We start from the raw sequence: 21429 nt of genomic DNA on the forward strand, positions 1-21429 counted from the left end.
TCCAATTGATGACATACATAATTAACACAATCTTCAAGTTCGTATAGGAACAATAAGGTTGACGGCTTCATGTACATGTAATTATCATGCAACACCAACTTTATAATATTTTCATCGCGCATTTTTACAAGTTTTATAATCAGATCGCAAACTGCAAATCTTGAAGATACTGCACAAATCGTTGTGCAGTCAAATAAAGTTGACCGCACAAATCGTTCAATATCCACCCGTCGATCTATAAACGTTTTCCATGTTGCGTATGGCAAAATTATTTGATTGCCCTTGTTGTCATTAAGCAGTATTTCCACATAGAACATAGGTCCCACACCGATTGCAATATCCAAATATTTGTATGCTGTGGCGGTCAAGGCGTATCTCCTACCCAAGATGCGAGGAGTATAACGCGGCTGTGATAATGCTCTGTAAAAAAGCATATAGCGAGCTATAGAAAAAATATAAGATATTAATATGAAGAAAATTTTAAAAATTATAAAAATACTTACGGTTTATCATACGCCTCGTTCTGTTGGATCGGAACGTAATAGTTCATGTTGTACGTTTCTTTTCGGGAAGCTTTGAAGTCCGTCTTTCACCGATCGACTGAAGAGCAACGTTGTCGAGGAGGTTTTGCTGTCCGTCTTGTGATATGCGAGTGATGCGGTACCATTGTCAGAACTCTTCTTATATTGTACACCCCCCTCTCCTTTCCACAAATTTCTTAGTCCTTTGTCTCAACTGGAGCACTTATCACACCCAACAAAATTACAGCGTTGCCAACGTTTTAGCTAGATCACGTGATCATCGAGAGCCAATCACGTTATCGCGAAACATGTTGCAACATGTTTAATGCATGAAACGCTTATTGCAACGTTGCCAAATCTACAGCAGTAAAGAATCCCACCGCTCTTTTCTCGCGTAACCAAAACCGACATAGTATGAGGGGGAAGGGGGTAGAGAGTGAAATTTTTTGGTACCCCCTAATAAAAACATCCTGAGTAAGAGGATAGTACCCCATGGGTGGGAGCAAGAGCGCGCAATGGGAGTGAGAGAGAGAACGCGTGTCGCGATTTTTTCCCGCGACATAAGAGGAGGGGGGGTAGAAAACAGTATTTTTTTTTAAACCCCCTAATAAAAAACATAAAGTATTTCAAAGGCACCACAAAATAGTTTACGTCTGATATCAGTTTACTTCTGATAAGCGGTTCTTCCCGGAACCCCCGGGTGACGTCACCCCTCCCCGCTGTAACACCACCCGCGCCCACAAGTTCCCCCCCGCACACCCGCACCCCCCTCAGAGCTCCCGGGTTAGAACCGGCCTAGTATTCTTACTTACAGAGCCTCGGTGAATTATTGACGGACGTTTTGTGGATCACATTAGTAGAGGAGCCTCGATTCCACGAAACGTCCGTTAGTCGTTCATCGAGATTCCGTGAAGCCTCTACTAATGATCCACGAAACGTCCATCAGTCGTCATCAAGGCTCCGAGAAGTTTCTATCAATGATCCATGAAACATCCATCAGTCGTCCATCGAGACTCCGTCAAACCTCTATTAATTATCCGCGTAACGTATTATAGAGGTAAAATGGGTTATTTATTTGACTGTCACCATGGAAGTAAATATCCCGAGTGAGGCCCAATTGCGCTCATAAGCGATTGGACACAATAGTATTTCCCGATTGCACACTGTCCCGATCGGACACAGTCCCGATTGGACACGAATCCGATTGGATACGGATCCGATTGCACACGGACTCGATTGCACACGGACCCGATTGCGCACCGACCCGTCAGCATACGAACTCGATTGCGCACCGACCCGATTGCGCACAGACTCGTTTGCACACGGACCCGATTGCACACGATACGATTCCGCATCGCAGAGTAATGCAAAAACAACCTATAGATAGCACAAAAAATTTATCATAAATTTTTATTAAAATTTTTCCAATTTATTTAAAAAAAAATTTTTTTTTATTTAAAATTATATAACAATTTTCCATAAACCATTTAGAAATAATACAAAAATTATTATTAACAATACATGAAATATATTTTTAAAATGCACTGAAAAATATTTATGGTATATAAACTCGAAACATTTTTTATATTTTTGGATTATAATAGCATAAATATTTTTAATATTTTCATAAATATTTATCATAATTTTTTTATACCTGACAAACAAAACAATTTTACTCAGAAATAAAAATACGTACAAAATATTTATTGTAAGTATTTTTCTTTCTTATATATATTTTATAGTCTCAAACCTATGTGGTGCAGAAAATGTTTTGTGCACACACACACACACATACGCGCGCGCGCGGGTGGAAGGGAGGCTTCGCCCCCCCTCCTACTCCCGCACCTACCCCGTCCAAGTCGCTAACCCATGTACTATCTACAATGCGGAATCGTATCGTGTGCAATCGGGTCCGTGTGCAATCCGGTCGGTGTGCAATCGGGTCCGTGTCCAATCGGATTTGTGTCCAATCAAGTCCGTGTCCAATCAGGACTGTGTCCAATCGAATCCGTGTCCAATCGAGACTACCCTGCTAAAAACGACCGATTGAAACCAACTAAAAAAAAAGAATCGGTTTCAGTCTGGAATCTTGATCTGGAAATTCCGTATTCGTGCCGATTGAAATCATTAAAACCAACAAAAACCAATCAGTGATATAGGAAACGATTTTAGTTGATTTCTATTGTTTTGAATTTGGTACAATTAATTGGTTCTAATCGTTTTCAATTGTTTAAATTGTTTCTTATCCGGAAATTCCGAATCAAGATTCCAGATTTAAACCGATTTATTAATCGTATTTAATCGGTGATTACATTCTATAATCGTCTTTAATCGGTTTTAATTGTTTTATTTCATAATTCATCCTGTTTATAAACACTTGATCCATTTCAATTAAATCCAATTATTTTACATATTAAAGTTTATTAAAATGAGTTTTAATGTAATCAATTTTAATTGGTTTGGTTTTTTATATTTTTTATTTTCGATATTTTAAAATTTTTTTTATATTAACAATTTATAGAATTTTTTATAAATACTATTATTAAATTTTTTTAAAGAACAAATTATATTAAATACACTTCAACATTTGCTCTTGATTTTTTTGGTATGGATTCATTGTTTGGTTCGTGATCGAGTTATAGCTGTCTAAATTAAGTTAGGGCTGGGGTACTAAACACCTCATGACAAACCTGATTTAAAAATTAAATGTGTCAACGGAAGGGTTAAAGCTGATTTAATTATAATTGTGGTTATTTATTATAAAATCCAAAAAATTTTTTTATACAATATGTATAATACTATAAAAGTGCTATATAATAAAAACTACTATATACTATAATAATGTATAATTGTCATTACAATAAATTTAATAAATTTTAAAACGTCAAAAAAATATTTTTAAACATAAACACTGATAAAAAACTTTTATTCAGTAACAAATTTAAAGTATTTGTTAAACTTAAAACGTCATCTAAACTATTCTCTCTAAGACTTGATTCAGATGTCCTCAACATCTGAAGCCGATGAATTAGTTGGAGTCCAATCAAAATTGGTATCACTTATTGCATCATCTGTAAGGTTTTTTTAGATTTAGTAACTTAATTCTTTATCGTCAAGATCCAAATGCTCTGAGTCAACAAAAACTGTTTCCATACCTGTCTCATTAGTAGAAGTAGTCTCCTTAGTAGTCTCCTTAGTAGTCTCCTTAGTAGTTTTATTTACTCCTTTTCTAGTATCATATTCATTTGGTTTGTCATTTGTTTCAATTTCCGTTGAGGGTTTTTCAGTCTTATTAGCGGAATGTATTTTATACTGATTAATTTCAGCTTCACAAATTACTTCATTATCAGAATCAGAATGCTTTTCATTCGAGTTTTTTCCATCATCTGATTCAGTTTCCACAAGTTTTCGTGATTTTAATTTTGATGTTTTTCTCTCTGGTCTTTTCATTTCTGCAATTTTTCTTCCCGCAAAAATATCAAATTTCAACATATCTGACAAAAACAATGTTTTTCCTTCTTTATTTGGTTTATAAATATGTTTCATCCAATATATATAATAATCTGGAAATCAAAGCTACATGTTATTTATGACAACTCAAAATTACAAATAAAACTTCTTATTACATTTTTATACCTTCACAAGCACCGTATTTTATTTCGTCCAATTTTGGGCATTTTAATTTACCCAATCTCTTCGTTTCTTTATTTAAGTCACGTAATTTACTTAGTTTCTTATTACTTTCATATCCAGTTTTTGTGCTAGTCGTTAATTCTTCAATACTGAAAACTAGCGTTAATATATTACTAGCACATTGACTGGGTGTTTTTGAATTATTTAGTAAATTACTGTACTGTTTTTCAGTGACCCACTGGTTTCTACCAATGTGTACCTAATATATAATATAGAAAATTTATAAATAAGGTCTTTAATAATTTATTAATAAAATTGGAGAAAATAATCCCTGGTAGAAAATTTTCTACGCGCCTGTGTATAAGCTATCAGGGCTTTTGTGAAAGACTAGATAAAACTAGACTAGATAAAATTAGATTAAACTTAGCTAGATCTAAACTTTACATGGGTATCTCAATAAAAATAAAAATTTTGTATACGTTAGAAGTTAGACACATCTACCTTGTGATCTAGTTAATTTTCTACCAAGAAAGCGCAAAATTATTTACCCTTCGGAAATCGTCTGAAGTACGCAAAATTCCAATTGCTGGATAATTCTGAGAGTAATCTAACCGTTCTCTTGAGTTTGAAAGTTGCTCTAACTTAGCTAAAAAAAAACAAAGTATTTTATTTTCAGGTATTATGTATTTCTTATATTTTTTAAAAAATGTAGTTGCTCTAAATGAATTTTTTAATATTTCTTTAAAAAAAAGTATTTTAAATATTGTAAAATATCGTAAGACGATTTCTACATAAGGTGCCAAGTGCCGTGTGTGCTTCAGACAAGAGAGGACACTCATATCCAGACAGTAAGGGTGAAGTCCCATGTAGCGGATTACGCGGATACGGAACGAGCGGATCGCCAATCACGGATCATTCTGATAGAATTCTTTCAAAGATTGCGTCGAAATGGTCTCGTGATTGGTGATCCGCTTGTTTCGCTTCCGCATAATTCGCTCCATGGGACTTTACCCTAAGAAAGTAAATTGATTACACAAGTATAACAGTAGCTTGGCGCATACACAGCATTTTGGAACCTTATATGTAAAAAGTCCTTAAATGAGAAAGATAAGAAAAAAAGGGGAACACTAATTCATATACATACATACATACATATAAATTTGTTTTAAATAAAAAGTACGAGAAAAAGTATTTACATTCATACTCCTTAGTAGACTCCTTAGTTTTTTGAATGAAACTAATTTGCAAACCGTCATTTAATTCACGAAGTTTTTTTATTTCCGATTCTTTTTCTTCTATTTGCTTTTTTAGTTCCTTTCTGGAGCTCTTTAATTTTTTGTTTTCATTTATTAATTCATCCCCTTCTGTTCGTAACTTAGAATTTTCTTTTATTAATTTTTCGAAAGCTTCTTTACATTCTGTGAGCGAATGAACCTTACTAATACATGTTATCTATAAAAATAAATAATCTATATAAATTTTTATTTAATAATTTTTATTAAATAATTACATTCTTTTTAAAAACCTTTATTTAATTATTTTATTAAAGGTTTAAAAGTTTAAAAGGTTTAAAAGGTAACGTACTCGCATAGGTATATGCCAACGCAAACACGTACAAAATAACGTTCCTCAAAAAATAAAAAAAATGAGTATTCTATTTTAATATAGTTATCGTATAAGCACACGTATACGCATAGGCCAACGTAAACGAAGACGTACACGCTCAAACACACGCAGATTCCAACGAAGAGAGACAAGGAAACATACACTCACTCCAACCTTCTCACGAATTGAGTTAATTTAAATTAAAAATTAATATTATAATAAATTAATTTAAAAGTAAATTGTTTTTATAGAAGAAAAAATACAGGAAAATCCAAGTAAAGAAGAAAATAAGAAAACAGAAGATTTAAATAAATCCCTAAGCGACAGAAAAAAAGATAGTGCGTCCCCAAATATAGAAATCGATGAAATAAAAAGATTAGTTAATAAAATAAAAATGTTTCTAAATAAACACGTTTTTAGAATGGCCCAAAAAAGCACATAGAAACGCCATTTAAAAAGGTGTTTAAAATTTGAAGTTAAAAGTTAGAAAAATTGAGCATAAGTTTGGAAACTATTTTAGTTAATAACAATAAAATAAACTAAAAGATTAATTTACGTTAAAAAAGGTAATTTACAAAAAATACATTTGTTTTGTTAGAAGAAGTTAATCTGGATAAAGCAAGTAAAGAAGAAATAAAAAGATCTGAAGATTTAAACAAATTACAACTTGAAGGTAAAGGAAATAGTGCGACTATTAAAAAAAAGGATTATTTAATAAAATAAAAGTCTCTCATTTTAAAATAATATTAAAATATATAAAAAAAAAGGTAAAATAATTCCAAAATTTATTACTAAAATGTCAAGTTATTCCGAAAAGAAAAAATTAATTATTTAATACTAAATTTATAAAATATAATCTTAATATAGAGTTGGAGGATGGGATGAATGAGGTATTAATTAGAGCACAAATGGAATATGAAAAAAACGCAGAAGAAAAGAAGATAGTAAACTTCCCTCAACAAAAAAATCTGGAAGCCAAAAAACGCTTCCAAGGAAAACTGATCAAAGGAAAATAATAAAAAGAAAAATAAGAAATAATTTTAAATAAAAAGAAACTTCTAATATTATTGTATTTGTGGAGCGTATTAATATAAAAAATAAAGTGAGATTAATGCCCATAGAAGTATGTTGAAGGAAGAGAGTGTGTGCAAGTTTATGAGTGTTTATGTGGGAATAGGTACTTTAAAGAGTTAAAAAAAAAGATAAACAAAATATTAAAAAAAAGGTTAGATATTGATAGTCAAGATATTGAGAAGGAGAGCACGAAAATTTAAAAAACATAAAGAAAAGAAAATGAATTTCTGAAGAAATTGCTTACCAAGAGGCAGAAATTTACTGTTAATTTAAAGTTTGAATCGGGAAACAACCCCCCCCCCCGATCCCGAAGAAAGAAGCAAGAAGCGCAGAAGGCCGGAGAAGCATACGTGAGGAAATATAGAAGGACGGAAGCAACGAATATTTGCAATACAAGTGAATGATTGAATCCTGGAAATTAAAGCGAAACTAAAATACTATACAAATATAATTGAAATATAAACAAACAAATAAAGAAAAGAAAGGGTTAACAAAAAATGTTTCAATCTAATACGCGAGCGCGCGAAAAACAATAATACAAATGTGCACTAAATCTAAACAAACAAAAAAAAGACTGAGTCACAGCAACGCGTGGCCGGACACAGCTAGTTAAACAATAAAAATTTATTATTATTAGACAAAGAAACGAAAATGTTTCTTTAATTTCACAAAAATTTTTGCATAAATTTAATTATATGTTTATGTAAAATGTCACAAAAAAGATTAGCTATTACTATAATAATTATATAAGTACTATAACTGCAACAAATATATATGTCCACACGCGGTTTCTGTATAGAATGCGTTACATGCACTATATAAATCTCGGAACGCAGCTAACTTCATATGACCAGGCATTCATTCTGACCGCGTGTGTACAAATTATAAAAAATATATTTTGATCATTTTTACCTTTGGAATAACTTTAGATCTGCTCAGCTTTTGGGACTCATTATCACACTTCTCCTTTTCGTTTCTCGTGTTTGTTTCTTCGGTTAGTGCTTTGACTAGATTGTCATCTTGCATGAATTTATTTTTTGTTTGTGCTAAATCTTCTGTTACTCTATATTTTTTGGGTGATGGCGGTGTATCAGTAATGTTTGACAAATCTAAATTTTCCTATAAAATATTTAAAACTTAAATTTTGTACAGAAGCTTAACTTTTCTATTATAGCCAAGGAATGAGTAGATTGATCGACAAACTGACACTATTTTATTGTAAATCACAGTCTCATAACATTTTGAACATAGGATTTGGTCTTTCTCAAGTGAATTAATCCATTAGAAAGATAAATTATTCGCAGGACAACAACTGTTCATAAACTCGTGCCAACGAATTCATAAAGGTTGTTGCGTCTCATTGTCAATAACAAACAAATTAATGCATAAAAAATCTTTCTGCCGCCTTTATCCATGCTTAACACTTTTAAATCACGTCTGTAACATCTTTTCAAAATATTTACTGACTTGACTGCTTTGTAATGTAATCATTTATACACTTGTTCGTTATTGACAGTATGAGACACAACTTTTATGAATTTGTTGGCACGAGTTTGTAAACAGTCGTTATCCTGCGAATAATTTATCTTGATAATGGATTAATTCACTTTAGAAGGATCAAATTCTATGGTCGAAATGTTGTAAGACTGTGATTCACAACACAAATAGTTTGTTGACTATTCATTTACTTATTCCTCGGCTATAATTACTAAGTTATCTCTTTTTTTGTTTTCTATTTATTATAGTTATACAATACTATATGAATTCACTCATTTACCTTATCTTTTAATGTAACTGCGTTCATTGGCAATAAATCACTCTTAAAGTTTGATAATTTATTACAGACTAGTTCCTCTTGTTCTTTTAATTGACAATTCATCTATTGATGAAAAATATATAATAAATAATTTATACAATATTTTTAAACAGAAACTAACAGAAAATTTGTGATATATAGGACACGACTAACCTGAAAAGTTTTTGAATGCTTTAACTGTTTTTTTGGGGACTCATTACCACACTTCTCCTTTTCGTTTCTCGTGTTTGTTTCTTTGGTTAGTGCTTTGACTAGATTGTCATCTTGCATGAATTTATTTTTTGTTTGTGCTAAATCTTCTGTTACTCTATATTTTTTGGGTGATGGCGGTGTATCAGTAATGTTTGACAAATCTAAATTTTCCTATAAAATATTTAAAACTTAAATTTTGTACAGAAGCTTAACTTTTCTATTATAACCAAGGAATGAGTAGATTGATCGACAAACTGACACTATTTTATTGTAAATCACAGTCTCATAACATTTTGAACATAGGATTTGGTCTTTCTCAAGTGAATTAATCTATTACAAAGATAAATTATTCGCAGGACAACAACTGTTCATAAACTCGTGCCAACGAATTCATAATGGTTGTTGCGTCTCATTGTCAATAACAAACAAATCAATGCATAAAAAATCTTTCTGCCGCCTTTATCCATGCTTGACACTTTTAAATCACGTCTGTAACATCTTTTCAAAATATATACTGATTTGACTGCTTTGTAATGTAATTATTTATACACTTGTTCGTTATTGACAGTATGAGACACAACTTTTATGAATTTGTTGGCACGAGCTTGTAAACAGTCGTTATCCTGCGAATAATTTATTTTGATAATGGATTAATTCACTTTAGAAGGATCAAATTCTGTGGTCGAAATGTTGTAAGACTGTGATTTACAACACAAATAGTTTGTTGACTATTCATTTACTTATTCCTTGGCTATAATTACTAAGTTATCTCATTTTTTGTTTTCTATTTATTATAGTTATACTATATGAATTCACTCATTTACCTTATCTTTTAATGTAACGTTTATTGGCAATAAATCACTCTTAAACTTTGATAATTTATTACAGACTAGTTCCTCTTGTTCTTTTAACTGACGATTCATCTATTGATGAAAAATATATAATAAATAATTTGTACAATATTTTTAAACAGAAATCTAACAGAAAATTTGTGATATATAGGACACGACTAACTTGAAAAGTTTTTGAACGCTTTAACTGTTTTTTTCCCTCGTTGTCAGATTTATCCGAAGCTGTCACAAGCAAATACGATGGTGAAGCACGAACACTTTTTGTTCTAATTATTTCTTTAAGTTCTTCATTTGAATCTAATATATAACACAAGCAACATGTATATATAAAAACAAAGAACAAAACCAGGCAAAGGCTATGGCTGCGTTCCGTTTCACGCATAATGCGCATAATGCATTGTTCATCTTTGTTGTTTATCTGATGTTAAATAAAGATGAAAGACGCATTATGCGCATTATGCGTGAAACGGAACGTGCAGCCTATTACGTTCCGTTTCACGCATGATACGCATGATATATTGTTCATCTTTGTTGTTTATCTAACGTACGATAAACGAGGATGAACGATGCATCATACGCATCATGCGTGAAACGGAACGTAACCAAAATCGAATAAAAGTTGTAATATTTATTATATATATACCTGATAGTAACAAAATCGTTGCTACATACGGTTCTTCGCCTACTGTTTCTTCCACTTGATACTTTAAAATTTTCTTGTGTGACTCTGGTTTAAAATTCTTGATGCAAGATGTGGGAATAATTTTTTTTTTGTCTTTATTTTTCCCAGATAACAATTTTATATAAGCGTACATTTTTATCTAAACAAAGAAATAATTTTTATCTAAATGTTTCTACTAAATACAAGTACAAAAGCGTCACCACACGTGTTTATAATCGTGTACCTTGCAAATATGTGAATACTGCGTATTAAGGCTATTCTACAATTGCGTAAGCGTAAGGTTGTAGGAGTAGGAGTAGTAGTAGTCATAAATGTTTTACAACGGATCAATCTACAATAGAGTAAAGATACGTTGTAAACTTGATTACAGCAACCGATCAGAGTGCAGTAAATTATGGCGGTGTGCGGCATGATGACGTGAACAGCACTCTGATTGGTTGGCTCTTACGTTCACATCTGTTGTAGTCGTGAAAGATGAAATTCAACCATCTTCCACAACACGCTCTACAACCGGAAGTACCGCTTTACAACGACGCCTTACACACTCTTACAACCACTTACGATCACGCTTACGCAATTGTAGAATAGCCTTTACGTGTCCCGGCCGCCACTCGATCCTTTCTGCAAATGTTCACTATCATGGCCGCGGCCACGAGCACATCACGTGATCATAGAGCATGCGTATGGGACTACAGAGCGTGCGCATAGTGTTCCGTCGCTTTTTCGGTATGACAGATTTCTTAACCTTAATTCGTCAACTTTAATAACGATTAGTATCTCGATCGCTTTTCTGATGCACGCTTATTCTTGTCAGATTTATTCGTTTTAAGCAAAATCGCGTCAAATACGCATAATTACATCGATATTTGAGGTGCGGGATCTAAATGAAACAATTACTTTTTTATAAATATATGTGAAAGTGAGCCTGATTGAAAAAGTAAAGTATATATTATATATTATACATTATCGGGTAAGTATATTTTAATAAAATCAACCCATATTTTTTGTAATTAAAGTAAAATAATAAAGTGTATAACATAAAATTTTAAGTGCATAATGTATTATGTACACATAATAATTACATTTTATAATTCTTTTTATATAAAAAATATATTATAACTAATAATTAATACATAATTAATACTCCAGCTATATTTTGATTAAAAGAAATAAAAATAAAATAACTATATATGTACATAATTTGAATTTTATTATTGCTAAATATGTTTTCAGATAATGAGTGATTCGTCATCATGTGATTCTAATTCTGATAATGATATAAATAATGCAGTTCCCAAAAAAGTAAAACGACGTTACAAAACAGGATTGTATAAAGATTATGAGACTCACTTCAGAGATAATTTATCTTGGGTTACTAGATCAAAGTGGGATTCTTTTACGAGTTATGAACATCAATTAGCTTTTGTGCCAGGTAAAAAATATTCTAATATATATGTCAAAATAATGTAACATTAAAATATTGAACCGTCGACATTATTGTAAAAAAAACAGTTTAATATGGAGAGTAATGTATAAAATAAGTAATTTTTATTACTAATTTTTTTAGAAAGCAGTAATTTTTCTAACTTGAATAATGAGCAGAACCGTGATTGTTGTATTAGAAGTGAGAATAATTGTGACATGAGAATGAATAATAATGAAGCTAGTAGTAATAATTCCACAGCGATTCGCTCTCCAGAATATAAACCTGACTTAAATATTGAAGGTATGTACACGCTGTGGCCCTGATTTACAGTTTTTAAAATAAAGAATTTATATTTCGCACAGTTTGAAGTAGAAATCCTGTAACTTAGATTTTTCAAAGATTTGTAAAATGAAAAGTTTATTATATCTACTTTATTTAAAAAATCTTCTAACCTATAGAAACTTTATTTTCATTATCGAGGCATCCACGTAGATCTAATATTATATATAGCTAGTTTAACCAATTAAGTTCTACCCTAGTCTATATAGTATTATCTAATAATGTAGTCTTCCACAAAGACATTCCAATAGTTTCTATGGACGCCTATTTTCTACTAGTAAGGTACTCATTTCGATTATTGTCAGAATCAATAATGTATAATCAAGGCATTTATTGCGTTATAGATACATTTGAGTATAATGAAATTATTCATATAAACAATGAAGACGAGGACAAAGAAAATGAAGATGCCAGCAGTGTAGAAGACAATAGTGAAGATGATGACAAACATATGAGTGAGAGTAGTTCAAATGGCTATGATTCTGATAACAATGAATTTGATAGTGATGATTATGATGCGAATATCAGTGACGACGAGACTAATGGGTCATTTGATGATAATACTATAATGTTTGAGAAAACTAATTTAACTATTCGTGACATAATGACTTTGATAATGGGATTCTCAATTCGATTTAGACTGTCAGATTTAGGAAGACAAAAACTGATTGAGTTAATAAAATTAATTGCAGGACCCGAGTTCAAAGATATAAATATTTCAAAGTATAGATTACAACAAAGATTTGACCCACCAGACGATAAAATAAATTATCATTATTATTGTAATTCTTGCAACAAAGAAATTTTATATTCAATATCAAAATTAAATTTTAAGAATTATATAAAAACATGTTCAAAATGTGATACAAATAATAAAATAACGTTAAAATCTACAAACTATTTTACGTCTATTAATTTAACATATCAGTTAAAAATGTTATTTGAATCTCCCTACATTAAACAAGAAATTTTTAATTTTATTAACTCAGTGACAGTAAATCAGTGTAACGTTGATAGCACAAAGATTATGAGAGATGTTAATGACAGTAAATTATACAACAAAATTAACAATAGAAATACCTGTTACTTAACTTATAATATAAGTACCGATGGTGCACCACTGACAAACAGTGGAAAACGAGGCTTTTATCCACTTTCAGTACAACCAAATTTTGTATCACCTATCAGTAGATTTAAACAAATTCTACTATGTGGAATACTAACTTGTACAAAAGAACCTACAAGTGACATAGCTCAATTATTTTTTTCTACCTTTATCGATGAAGCAAAATTATTGTATGAAAATGGTATCGAAGTAACTAATTTAAAAAATGAATCGATTATTGTAAAATTTTGTCCATTAGCTTACTGTGTAGACTCTGTATGTCGACCAATCTTGCAAAATAGAATGCAATTTAATGGGTATTATGGTTGTAGCTGGTGTTACCATCCAGGATGTTATGTTAAAGAAGTTTCAGGTATTAGATATCCTTTACGAGATATCGATCCCGAATTAAGATCTCATGAAAGTCATTTAAAGGATATAAAAACTGTTACTTTATCAAATAAACGTCAAGAGAGAGGAGTAAAAGGAAATACTGCTTTAATTCAAATTCCATGTATAGATATCGTGTGGTCCTTTTCTTTTGACTATTTACATACTATCCTTTTTGGTATTGAGCAGCAGTTATACAATAAGTGGACATGCCCAAAATCACAATCAATGTTTAAATTACGTAATGCGGATGTCAAAGCTATTGAAAAACGTCTGTTATCTATTACACCTACCCAGGATATACATCGACTTCCACGATCACGAAAAGAAAAGTTAAAAGGTGCTGAAGTGAAAACATGGATATTAGTCTACAGTCTACCATGTTTGGAAGATATCCTTCATGATACAGCTCTTAAACATTATTCATTACTCGTCAGAATTTTGTACACTTTATTAAAAACAACAATCACCGAAGAAGAATTAGTACAATGCGAATATGACGCCCTAAAGTTTGTTGGTTATTATCAGGTTTATTACGGAGTTGAAAGTATGACATTTAATGTTCATATTTTATTGCATGTTGTACAATCAGTTAGGCAAACTGGTCCTCTTTGGAACAATTCGACTTTTCCGTTTGAAGGAAATATTTTTCAATTAAAGCAATTGATAAATGGTCCTAACAAGATGGATCAGCAAATAGCGAGGAAACACTTACAACAATTACATTTCAAAACAGGAAATGTTAATTACTCGTCAAATATTATTAAAAATTATTGTACTGATATATTTAGGCATAAAAATTTGTCAACTTATTTTTATTGTGGTGAAGATGTTGTTTTTACGGGAGCAAGCTACTCCAAGAAAATTGATGGACAATATTGCCGTGTATTTAAAAAATGTATTTATAACGGTAAAGTTTTCCATAGTATAAAATATACAAAAGTAAAACGTACTAATGATACAATGATACAATTAAAATCAGGACATTTTGGTCGGATAATAGATATTATAGAAAAAGAAAACAAATGCTATCTTGCACTTTCAAAAATTGTTACATTTTCAGAAGATCCTTTTATTGTAACGCACATAAAAAAAATTAGAACCGAAGATTTTCAAAATTATAAAATTGTTCCTATTACAGATGTACTTTCAAAAATAATTTCTGTAAACATTAATAATCTTGAATTTTTATGCAAATTACCAAATACTTTTGAAATACAATGATATGTTTCCCAAAACTGTTTAAAATATGTTTAACTGTACAATATGTAATATTAAATGTTAATTACATTATGAAATATGTATAAATAATGTATATTATACATAAAATATACAATATTGTAATTATTATGTAACATTATTACACATGATTATTGTATTTATTTATAAAATAAAGTTTTCTTTTTATATTTTTTGTTCATTAGTCTCTTATACGTATATTTTACAATAATGTAAGAAGTGAGACCTAAAATGTTTTAATCTACCGCGGTGGCATCTGAGAGACCCACTTGATATTAAAATATTTATAATTTTCTGTAATTATATTATGTTTTAAAGCTTCTAAACTTAATGTAAATTTAAAAAAATATTCTAACGTTTATAATCTACAAATTTTTATCCAAAACTATTTACTCGTTTAATAAATATAAATAATTTTATTATTAAACCCAAGAAGAACCTGGTTATGCAAATTTTCAAAAAATAATTTTTTGCTTTAAAAAGTAGCTTTTCTTCCAGATTTATGTATTTTATGAACATTAGATACATTACATTACTGAATATGTTATTTGTATGTACTGAATATATATACTGAATATTTTATTTGCTAATTATTATAATAAAATTATTTTTTCTTATACCACTGACGTAGCTATAATGGTTTCACATAACGTTTATTAAATCATCATTTTTATAAGCTTGATAAATACATTACTTTAAAATAAAGACTGACAAAATCTTGTCGTGAGTGTTATATCTTGCACTAAAATTCTATACTATCTTACAATAAAAATAATAATTTCTTTGAAAATTTTATGAAAAAAGAATGTTATCAAATAGAATATATATTTAAAATATGTTAAAAAGTAAAAGCATTTATATTACTTTTTAACTTATAAAAACTTATAAATGTATTTTAAGTCTTTATTATTTCTATTTTTTCTGATTTTCTATTACGTAGTACAAAATATATATTAATGTTTTCTTAATCTACAAATTTTTATTAAAAAAGTTTATGAGTAATTCAATAATTTTATTTAAATTATAATTTTAAAGAAACATAAAGTTTATTAAACTACTAACAGCATCTAAATAAAGGTAACATAAAAATACAATTTTAATGGAGGTAGAATTGTACAATTGAAACAAATAGCGTTAGATTAAAATTAAATTGTAAAAACCACATTCAATCCAATTCAAAATTGTAAAAATAGTAAAAATATTTCTAACAATTAAAACCGACAGCGTCTGATTGAAGTTATTTCGAAAATACCGTATTTAATCCAATTAAAATTTAAGCACAATTTAACAAACAAAACCGATAGTGTCCGGTTAAACTACATTCGGAAATACCCCATTCAATCCAATTCAAAATTTTGGAATTATGTGTACAATCCAAACCAATATCACTCGATTGAAGTCAATTCGGAAATGTCATACTCAATCCAAGTCAAGATTGTGCATATAATTTAAAAAATAAAACCGATAGTGGCCGATTGAACTAAATTCGGAAATATCACATTCAGTCCAATTCAGAAGGCTGAAAATACTTGTTTAGTCAAAACCAATAGCGCCCAGTTGAAATCAATTCGGAAATACCAGATTCAATCCAAGTCAAGACTGTGCATATAATCTAAAAATCAAAACCCATAGCGCCCGATTGAACTAAATTCGGAAATATCACATTCAGTCCAATTCAAAATGTTGAAAATACTTGTCCAGTCAAAACCAATAGCGCCCAGTTGAAGTCAATTCGGAAAGACCATATTCAATGCAATTCAGGATCAACTCAACAATTTAATCCAATAACACCCGATTAAAATTAATCCGGAAGTACCATATAGAATCCAATCCCAATTCACTTGATATTGAAACCGATTGAAGTTCAATCGGGCGTCCGATTTAACCAACTAAATCCGCATTGATAACGAGTGAAATTTACGAATTTAAATGCGGTACTAATTGGTTTTAATTGGTCGTTTTTAGCAGGGTATGTCCGATCGGGACGATGTGCAATCGAAACTGTGTCCAATTGAGTCCGTGTCCAATCGGGACTGTGTCCAATCGGCAAAGATTACTGTATCCAATCGCTTATGTGCGCAATCGGGACAGTCCCAAATATCCCATAGAGCTATGGAAGTTTAATGGACGTCTATCTAACTTCCATCATGGAAGTAAACATCCAATGGAGATATGGAAATTTACAAGATTTCTAATTAACGTCCATCTGACTTCCACCATGGAAGTAAACATCCAGTGGAACCATGGAAGTTTACTGGATCTCCAATGGACGTCAATCTGACTTCCACCTTAAACATGGACGTCCCATGGATCTATGGAGATTTAGTGGACGTACATTGGACGTCCATTGGATGCCAATTTCTATGTGGGTTCCTTTTTAACATTTCTGTGAACTTCGAGAATAATATACTAAATACAATTACGATATAGAGAGAAATGTAAGCGATATAAAATTTAATTTTACCTTTGATTCAATGTACATACACTAGCAAGGCTGCGTTGAGTGTGTTGAGAAACATAATCCGCGCAGATTTTCCAGATTCGACTCGATTGTCAGCACATGATGTAATAAGAAAGATGAACCAACTCACGTATGCGCAGTAGTTGATGTCTCGACCAATAAGAATTGGGTCCAAATGTTCGAAATCAAATATGGCTGCAGCTGATGAGAAGGTTATGTGTATAGTAGTAGTGAGCACAGTGAGGGCCACCGCACAAGCTCTTCCGTAACGTGTTACGTTACGTTAAGTACTGGATTTAAACTTAGGCCCACACGTAACCTTAAACTTTGGTCAACGCACAAAAAAAACCGTAACGTAAGTAAGAATAAGATGAATCGTGTGTGATCGAGGTAAATGTACAATATATTTTATAAGTTTTGAAGTTTTTTAAATTTTGTTAATTAATAATATTATTTTTCATATTTATCATAATAAGGTTTTATGTGTGTATATATATATATATATATATATATATATATATATATATATGTACACATATGATAACTTTATTAAAAATAAAAACTAGAAAAGAGGTTATATCTCATATTTTAACATTATCTAAGTACGAAAATAGACTACGTAATTACAACAGTATTATAAATAAATATATAACTTTGTTATAGATACAAAATTTATTTTCGCATTTAGATAATGTTACATTATATTACCTTTTATTTTTAAATAATTAGATTTCCGTAGATTTTTTATTTATAATATTATTTTTATTATTGTATTTTACATATGATTTTATTTATAATATTTTAATTTTATAACTTTAATTTTATTTCAGACAATTTACCTTATATATAAAAATTAAGTATAACAAAAAGAAATTTTGCTTTTCATCATTAAAATTATTTTTTTTATTACCCACTTTTTAATTTAAAGAACACGGTTAGTATTATACATATTATATGTAGGGTTTGTTCTATGCGTAGCGGCCAATAGGGTTCGAGGCGTAGCGGTCAATAGAGTGTAGCGAGTGCAATGCGAGGCGAAAAGCGAACAACTTTGCGAACGTACGAGCGAGTGTGTGTGTGAGCAGAAGAGCGATCGAGCCATGTAGAAGACTCTCTTGAAGTCCGAATAAAGTCAGATTGTGAAATCAAAGAGCACGCATTTCCAATAATTCCCACATATATATACTACCCTTACGGAAAAAACACTCTAATTTTGAGAGTTTACACTCAAAATTGAGTGTTAATACTCGATTTTGGGAGTTTACTCCTAAATTTAGGTGTATACGCTCAAATCTTGAGTTTTACACTAAAGATTGAGTGTTTATACTCGAACATTGAATGTGTACACCCAATGATTGAGTGTTCATACCAAAGTTTGGATTTAAATACTAAATATTTGAAAGTATACTCTCAACATTTGGATATGACACTCAATAAATGAGTGTATACTTCCAATATAAGGTGTGAACACTGAAACGTTGAAGACACTCAACATCTATTGGTTGAAGGTATACACTTAATATTGCGTGCGCACTCTCAAACATTAGATTAGAAAATGTTAAATAAAAACAAAAGCAGGAAAAGCAAGTTCAACCGAAATTAAAATTAATCTGCATTGGTAAAAATGGACATAAAACGAATATCTAAAATAAACATTCAACTATAGAGTGTTCAGCTGGCTTTGAGTATTAATTTGAGTATTACTTTCAACTTGGATGTTTGCCATCTAATTGAGTGTTAATTTTAGTGTTATTCTTAAATTTAGGATTAACATTGAAATTAACACTCAATTATATGGCAAACATTTGAGAGTAATAACAAGTTGAGAGTAATAACACTCTAATTAAAAGTAAATTAAAGAACGAACACTCAAGTTGAGTGTTTACACTGAATTGAGTGTTTACCTCTTGTCCCAAATTATACTCAATTTGAGTATTTTTTTAAGTGTTATTTTTAGTGTTTTTTCCGTAAGAGTATATATGACTTTATATGTAAATTTATATATATTAACATTTATATTTATATTAAATTTGTATTTTATTCCTACTACTATTATTTATTTATGACTCCAATTACATATAATTTTAATTTTGAGATTTGAGAGAAAATTCTATTTCTATTTTAACTTACATATTTACAGAGTGAAAATGGAGCACAAATTAATTTTTTTTATTGCAAGTGTTTTTTTTAATGTAATACATAGGAAGAAAACAATTAATATTATATACATAATTTTTTAATGAAGTTTTTACATATAAAGTTTGAAATATTAATATTTATATTTACACTGAATTGTTATTTAATAACTCGTAGAAAAAATTATGTAAAAATTATTGCATAAAAAATTGCATATTTTGTGCATGAATTTCTGCAGTTTTTACAGATTTTTGTACAAAGTTTTCACTTTCAGAATTTTTCTGCAGAACATTTTGCAGAATTTTATGTAATTTTTTTTGAAGACCAAAAACTTCAGAAAGCATTACATAAAATTCAACAAAATATTTTGCAGAAAAATTCTGAAAACAAAAAATTTGTACAAAAATCTGTAAAAACTGCAGAAATTTATGCACAAAATATGCAATTTTTTGCGCAATAATTTTTGCATAATTTTTTCCTATGGAATGTATTTGAAGATATCTGTTTTTTAGTTTTTTATGCTATCCCCGATGGAAGTATTTTATTGAAAATTTCTTTCAATTGACCCATTTCATTGAAATTCGTTAAATTCATTAAAATTTATTAAAACTGATTTAAATTATTAAAATTTTATAAAATTTATTAAATTTATTTTATTGTTATTTAACAAAAAAATAAATTATATGAATTTTAATGAATCTTAAAGAAACTTTAATAAATTTTAATTAATTTCAATTAAATGTAACGAATCTTATTGAATCTTAGTGAAAAGGGGTCAATTGAAAGAGATTTTCAATAAAATTTTCAGTAATATATTTCCATCAGGGATGTATAGGATATGTATTAAATTATTATGTAATTTTAGATTGAACAGGATGTTAACTTAAAGAAAAAAACTTTTATTGTTAATATTATTATTTATAATAATAATTAAAAAAATAAAAAACAAAAGGAAACATAAAATATGGGCCAACAGAAGATGGTACGTAAGACCCATTAATAGAAAGAGACAACAACAAGGGGAGTACCATAATTTATTTAAAGAGCTCAAAGGATCTAAGGACAACGATATGTTTTTTGAATACAGCAGAATGTCAATGCTGCATTTTGAAAAGTTATTACATCTTGTACAGCCTCGTCTTATTAAAAGAAGTAAAAGAGCTCTTATTCCAGAAGAAAGACTTCTTATTGCGCTGAGGTAATTATACTCTCTGACACGTTTGCGTGTATCAATATGACTAGATTTATTAAATTTTTTTATAAATTTTGTTATAATATATACAAAAAGCTTTTAATTTAATTAGCTATCAAGTTTTATTACTTAATTATGTGTTTAAATATAAATATATAAATATACATATTGAATATTTTTTACAGATATCTTGTAACCGGGAATTCAATAAGTTTCATTGCTTTTTCTTTTCGAGTTGGTCAATCTACAGTAAGAAATATAATAAAAGAAGTCTGCGTTGTAATTTCTAACACTCTAAGTTCTTTGTATTTGACGGTTCCAACAGAAGAAGAGTGGAAATCGATTACTGGTGGATATTGGAACACATCCCTTATGGAAAAAACACTACAAATAACACTTTAAAAAATACTCAAGTTGAGTATAATTTGGGACAAGGGGTAAACACTCATTTCAGTGTAAACACTCAACTTGGGTGTTTGCTCTTTAATTTACTTTTAATTAGAGTGTTATTACTCTCAACTTGAATGTTCGCCACCTAATTGAGTGTTAATTTCAATGTTAATCCTAAATTTAAGAATAACACTGAAATTAACACTCAATTAGATGGCAAACATCCAAATTGAAAGTAATACTCAAATTAATACTCAAAGCCAGCTGAACACTCTATAGTTGAATATTTCGGTTGAACTTGCTTGTCTTGCTTTTGTTTTTATTTAACATTTTCTAATCCAATGTTTGAGAGTGCACATTCAATATTAAGTGTATAC

The 21429-nt window shown here is 29.9% G+C and overlaps 3 protein-coding genes across 3 annotated transcripts; 2 read left to right on the forward strand and 1 right to left on the reverse strand.

The window, feature by feature from the left end:
* Nucleotides 1–3428: 3428 nt before the first annotated feature.
* Nucleotides 3429–11004, reverse strand: LOC118646853 (early endosome antigen 1-like). Its single transcript, XM_036290686.1, has 12 exons — nucleotides 10936–11004; nucleotides 10336–10419; nucleotides 9856–9989; nucleotides 9666–9764; nucleotides 8803–9012; nucleotides 8611–8712; nucleotides 7746–7952; nucleotides 5351–5606; nucleotides 4703–4800; nucleotides 4158–4413; nucleotides 3677–4084; nucleotides 3429–3592 (listed from the first exon to the last, which is right to left on the reverse strand). Exons 4-12 carry the CDS (start codon nucleotides 9762–9764, stop codon nucleotides 3519–3521), a joined length of 1710 nt encoding a protein of 569 aa, XP_036146579.1. The 5' UTR covers nucleotides 9856–9989; nucleotides 10336–10419; nucleotides 10936–11004; the 3' UTR covers nucleotides 3429–3518.
* On the forward strand, nucleotides 11004–14994 carry LOC118646850. The gene is made up of 4 exons (XM_036290665.1): nucleotides 11004–11344; nucleotides 11608–11806; nucleotides 11942–12100; nucleotides 12484–14994. The coding sequence occupies exons 2-4, from the start codon at nucleotides 11611–11613 to the stop codon at nucleotides 14856–14858; spliced, it is 2730 nt and encodes a 909-aa protein (XP_036146558.1). The 5' UTR covers nucleotides 11004–11344; nucleotides 11608–11610; the 3' UTR covers nucleotides 14859–14994.
* Nucleotides 14995–20125: 5131 nt separating this feature from the next.
* On the forward strand, nucleotides 20126–21175 carry LOC118646859. Its single transcript, XM_036290694.1, has 2 exons — nucleotides 20126–20668; nucleotides 20848–21175. The coding sequence occupies exons 1-2, from the start codon at nucleotides 20541–20543 to the stop codon at nucleotides 21062–21064; spliced, it is 345 nt and encodes a 114-aa protein (XP_036146587.1). The 5' UTR covers nucleotides 20126–20540; the 3' UTR covers nucleotides 21065–21175.
* Nucleotides 21176–21429: the final 254 nt, after the last annotated feature.

Source organism: Monomorium pharaonis, chromosome 8 (assembly GCF_013373865.1).
Source record: "Monomorium pharaonis isolate MP-MQ-018 chromosome 8, ASM1337386v2, whole genome shotgun sequence".
Classification (NCBI taxonomy): Eukaryota; Metazoa; Arthropoda; class Insecta; order Hymenoptera; family Formicidae; genus Monomorium; species Monomorium pharaonis.

What these genes read in the sequence shown, in the direction of transcription:
- LOC118646853 (XM_036290686.1), bottom strand. Translation starts at nt 9,764, where the DNA reads ATGAATCGTCAGTTAAAAGAACAAGAGGAACTAGTCTGTAATAAATTA. An exon ending in ACGTTACATTAAAAGATAAG is followed by an intron (nt 9,013 to 9,665) that starts GTAAATGAGTGA and finishes AATATTTTATAG; the next exon opens with GAAAATTTAGATTTGTCAAA. An exon ending in AAAATACGGTGCTTGTGAAG is followed by an intron (nt 4,085 to 4,157) that starts GTATAAAAATGT and finishes TTTGATTTCCAG; the next exon opens with ATTATTATATATATTGGATG.
- LOC118646850 (XM_036290665.1), top strand. Translation starts at nt 11,611, where the DNA reads ATGAGTGATTCGTCATCATGTGATTCTAATTCTGATAATGATATAAAT. An exon ending in TCAATTAGCTTTTGTGCCAG is followed by an intron (nt 11,807 to 11,941) that starts GTAAAAAATATT and finishes TAATTTTTTTAG; the next exon opens with AAAGCAGTAATTTTTCTAAC. An exon ending in ACCTGACTTAAATATTGAAG is followed by an intron (nt 12,101 to 12,483) that starts GTATGTACACGC and finishes ATTGCGTTATAG; the next exon opens with ATACATTTGAGTATAATGAA.
- LOC118646859 (XM_036290694.1), top strand. Translation starts at nt 20,541, where the DNA reads ATGTTTTTTGAATACAGCAGAATGTCAATGCTGCATTTTGAAAAGTTA. An exon ending in AGACTTCTTATTGCGCTGAG is followed by an intron (nt 20,669 to 20,847) that starts GTAATTATACTC and finishes TATTTTTTACAG; the next exon opens with ATATCTTGTAACCGGGAATT.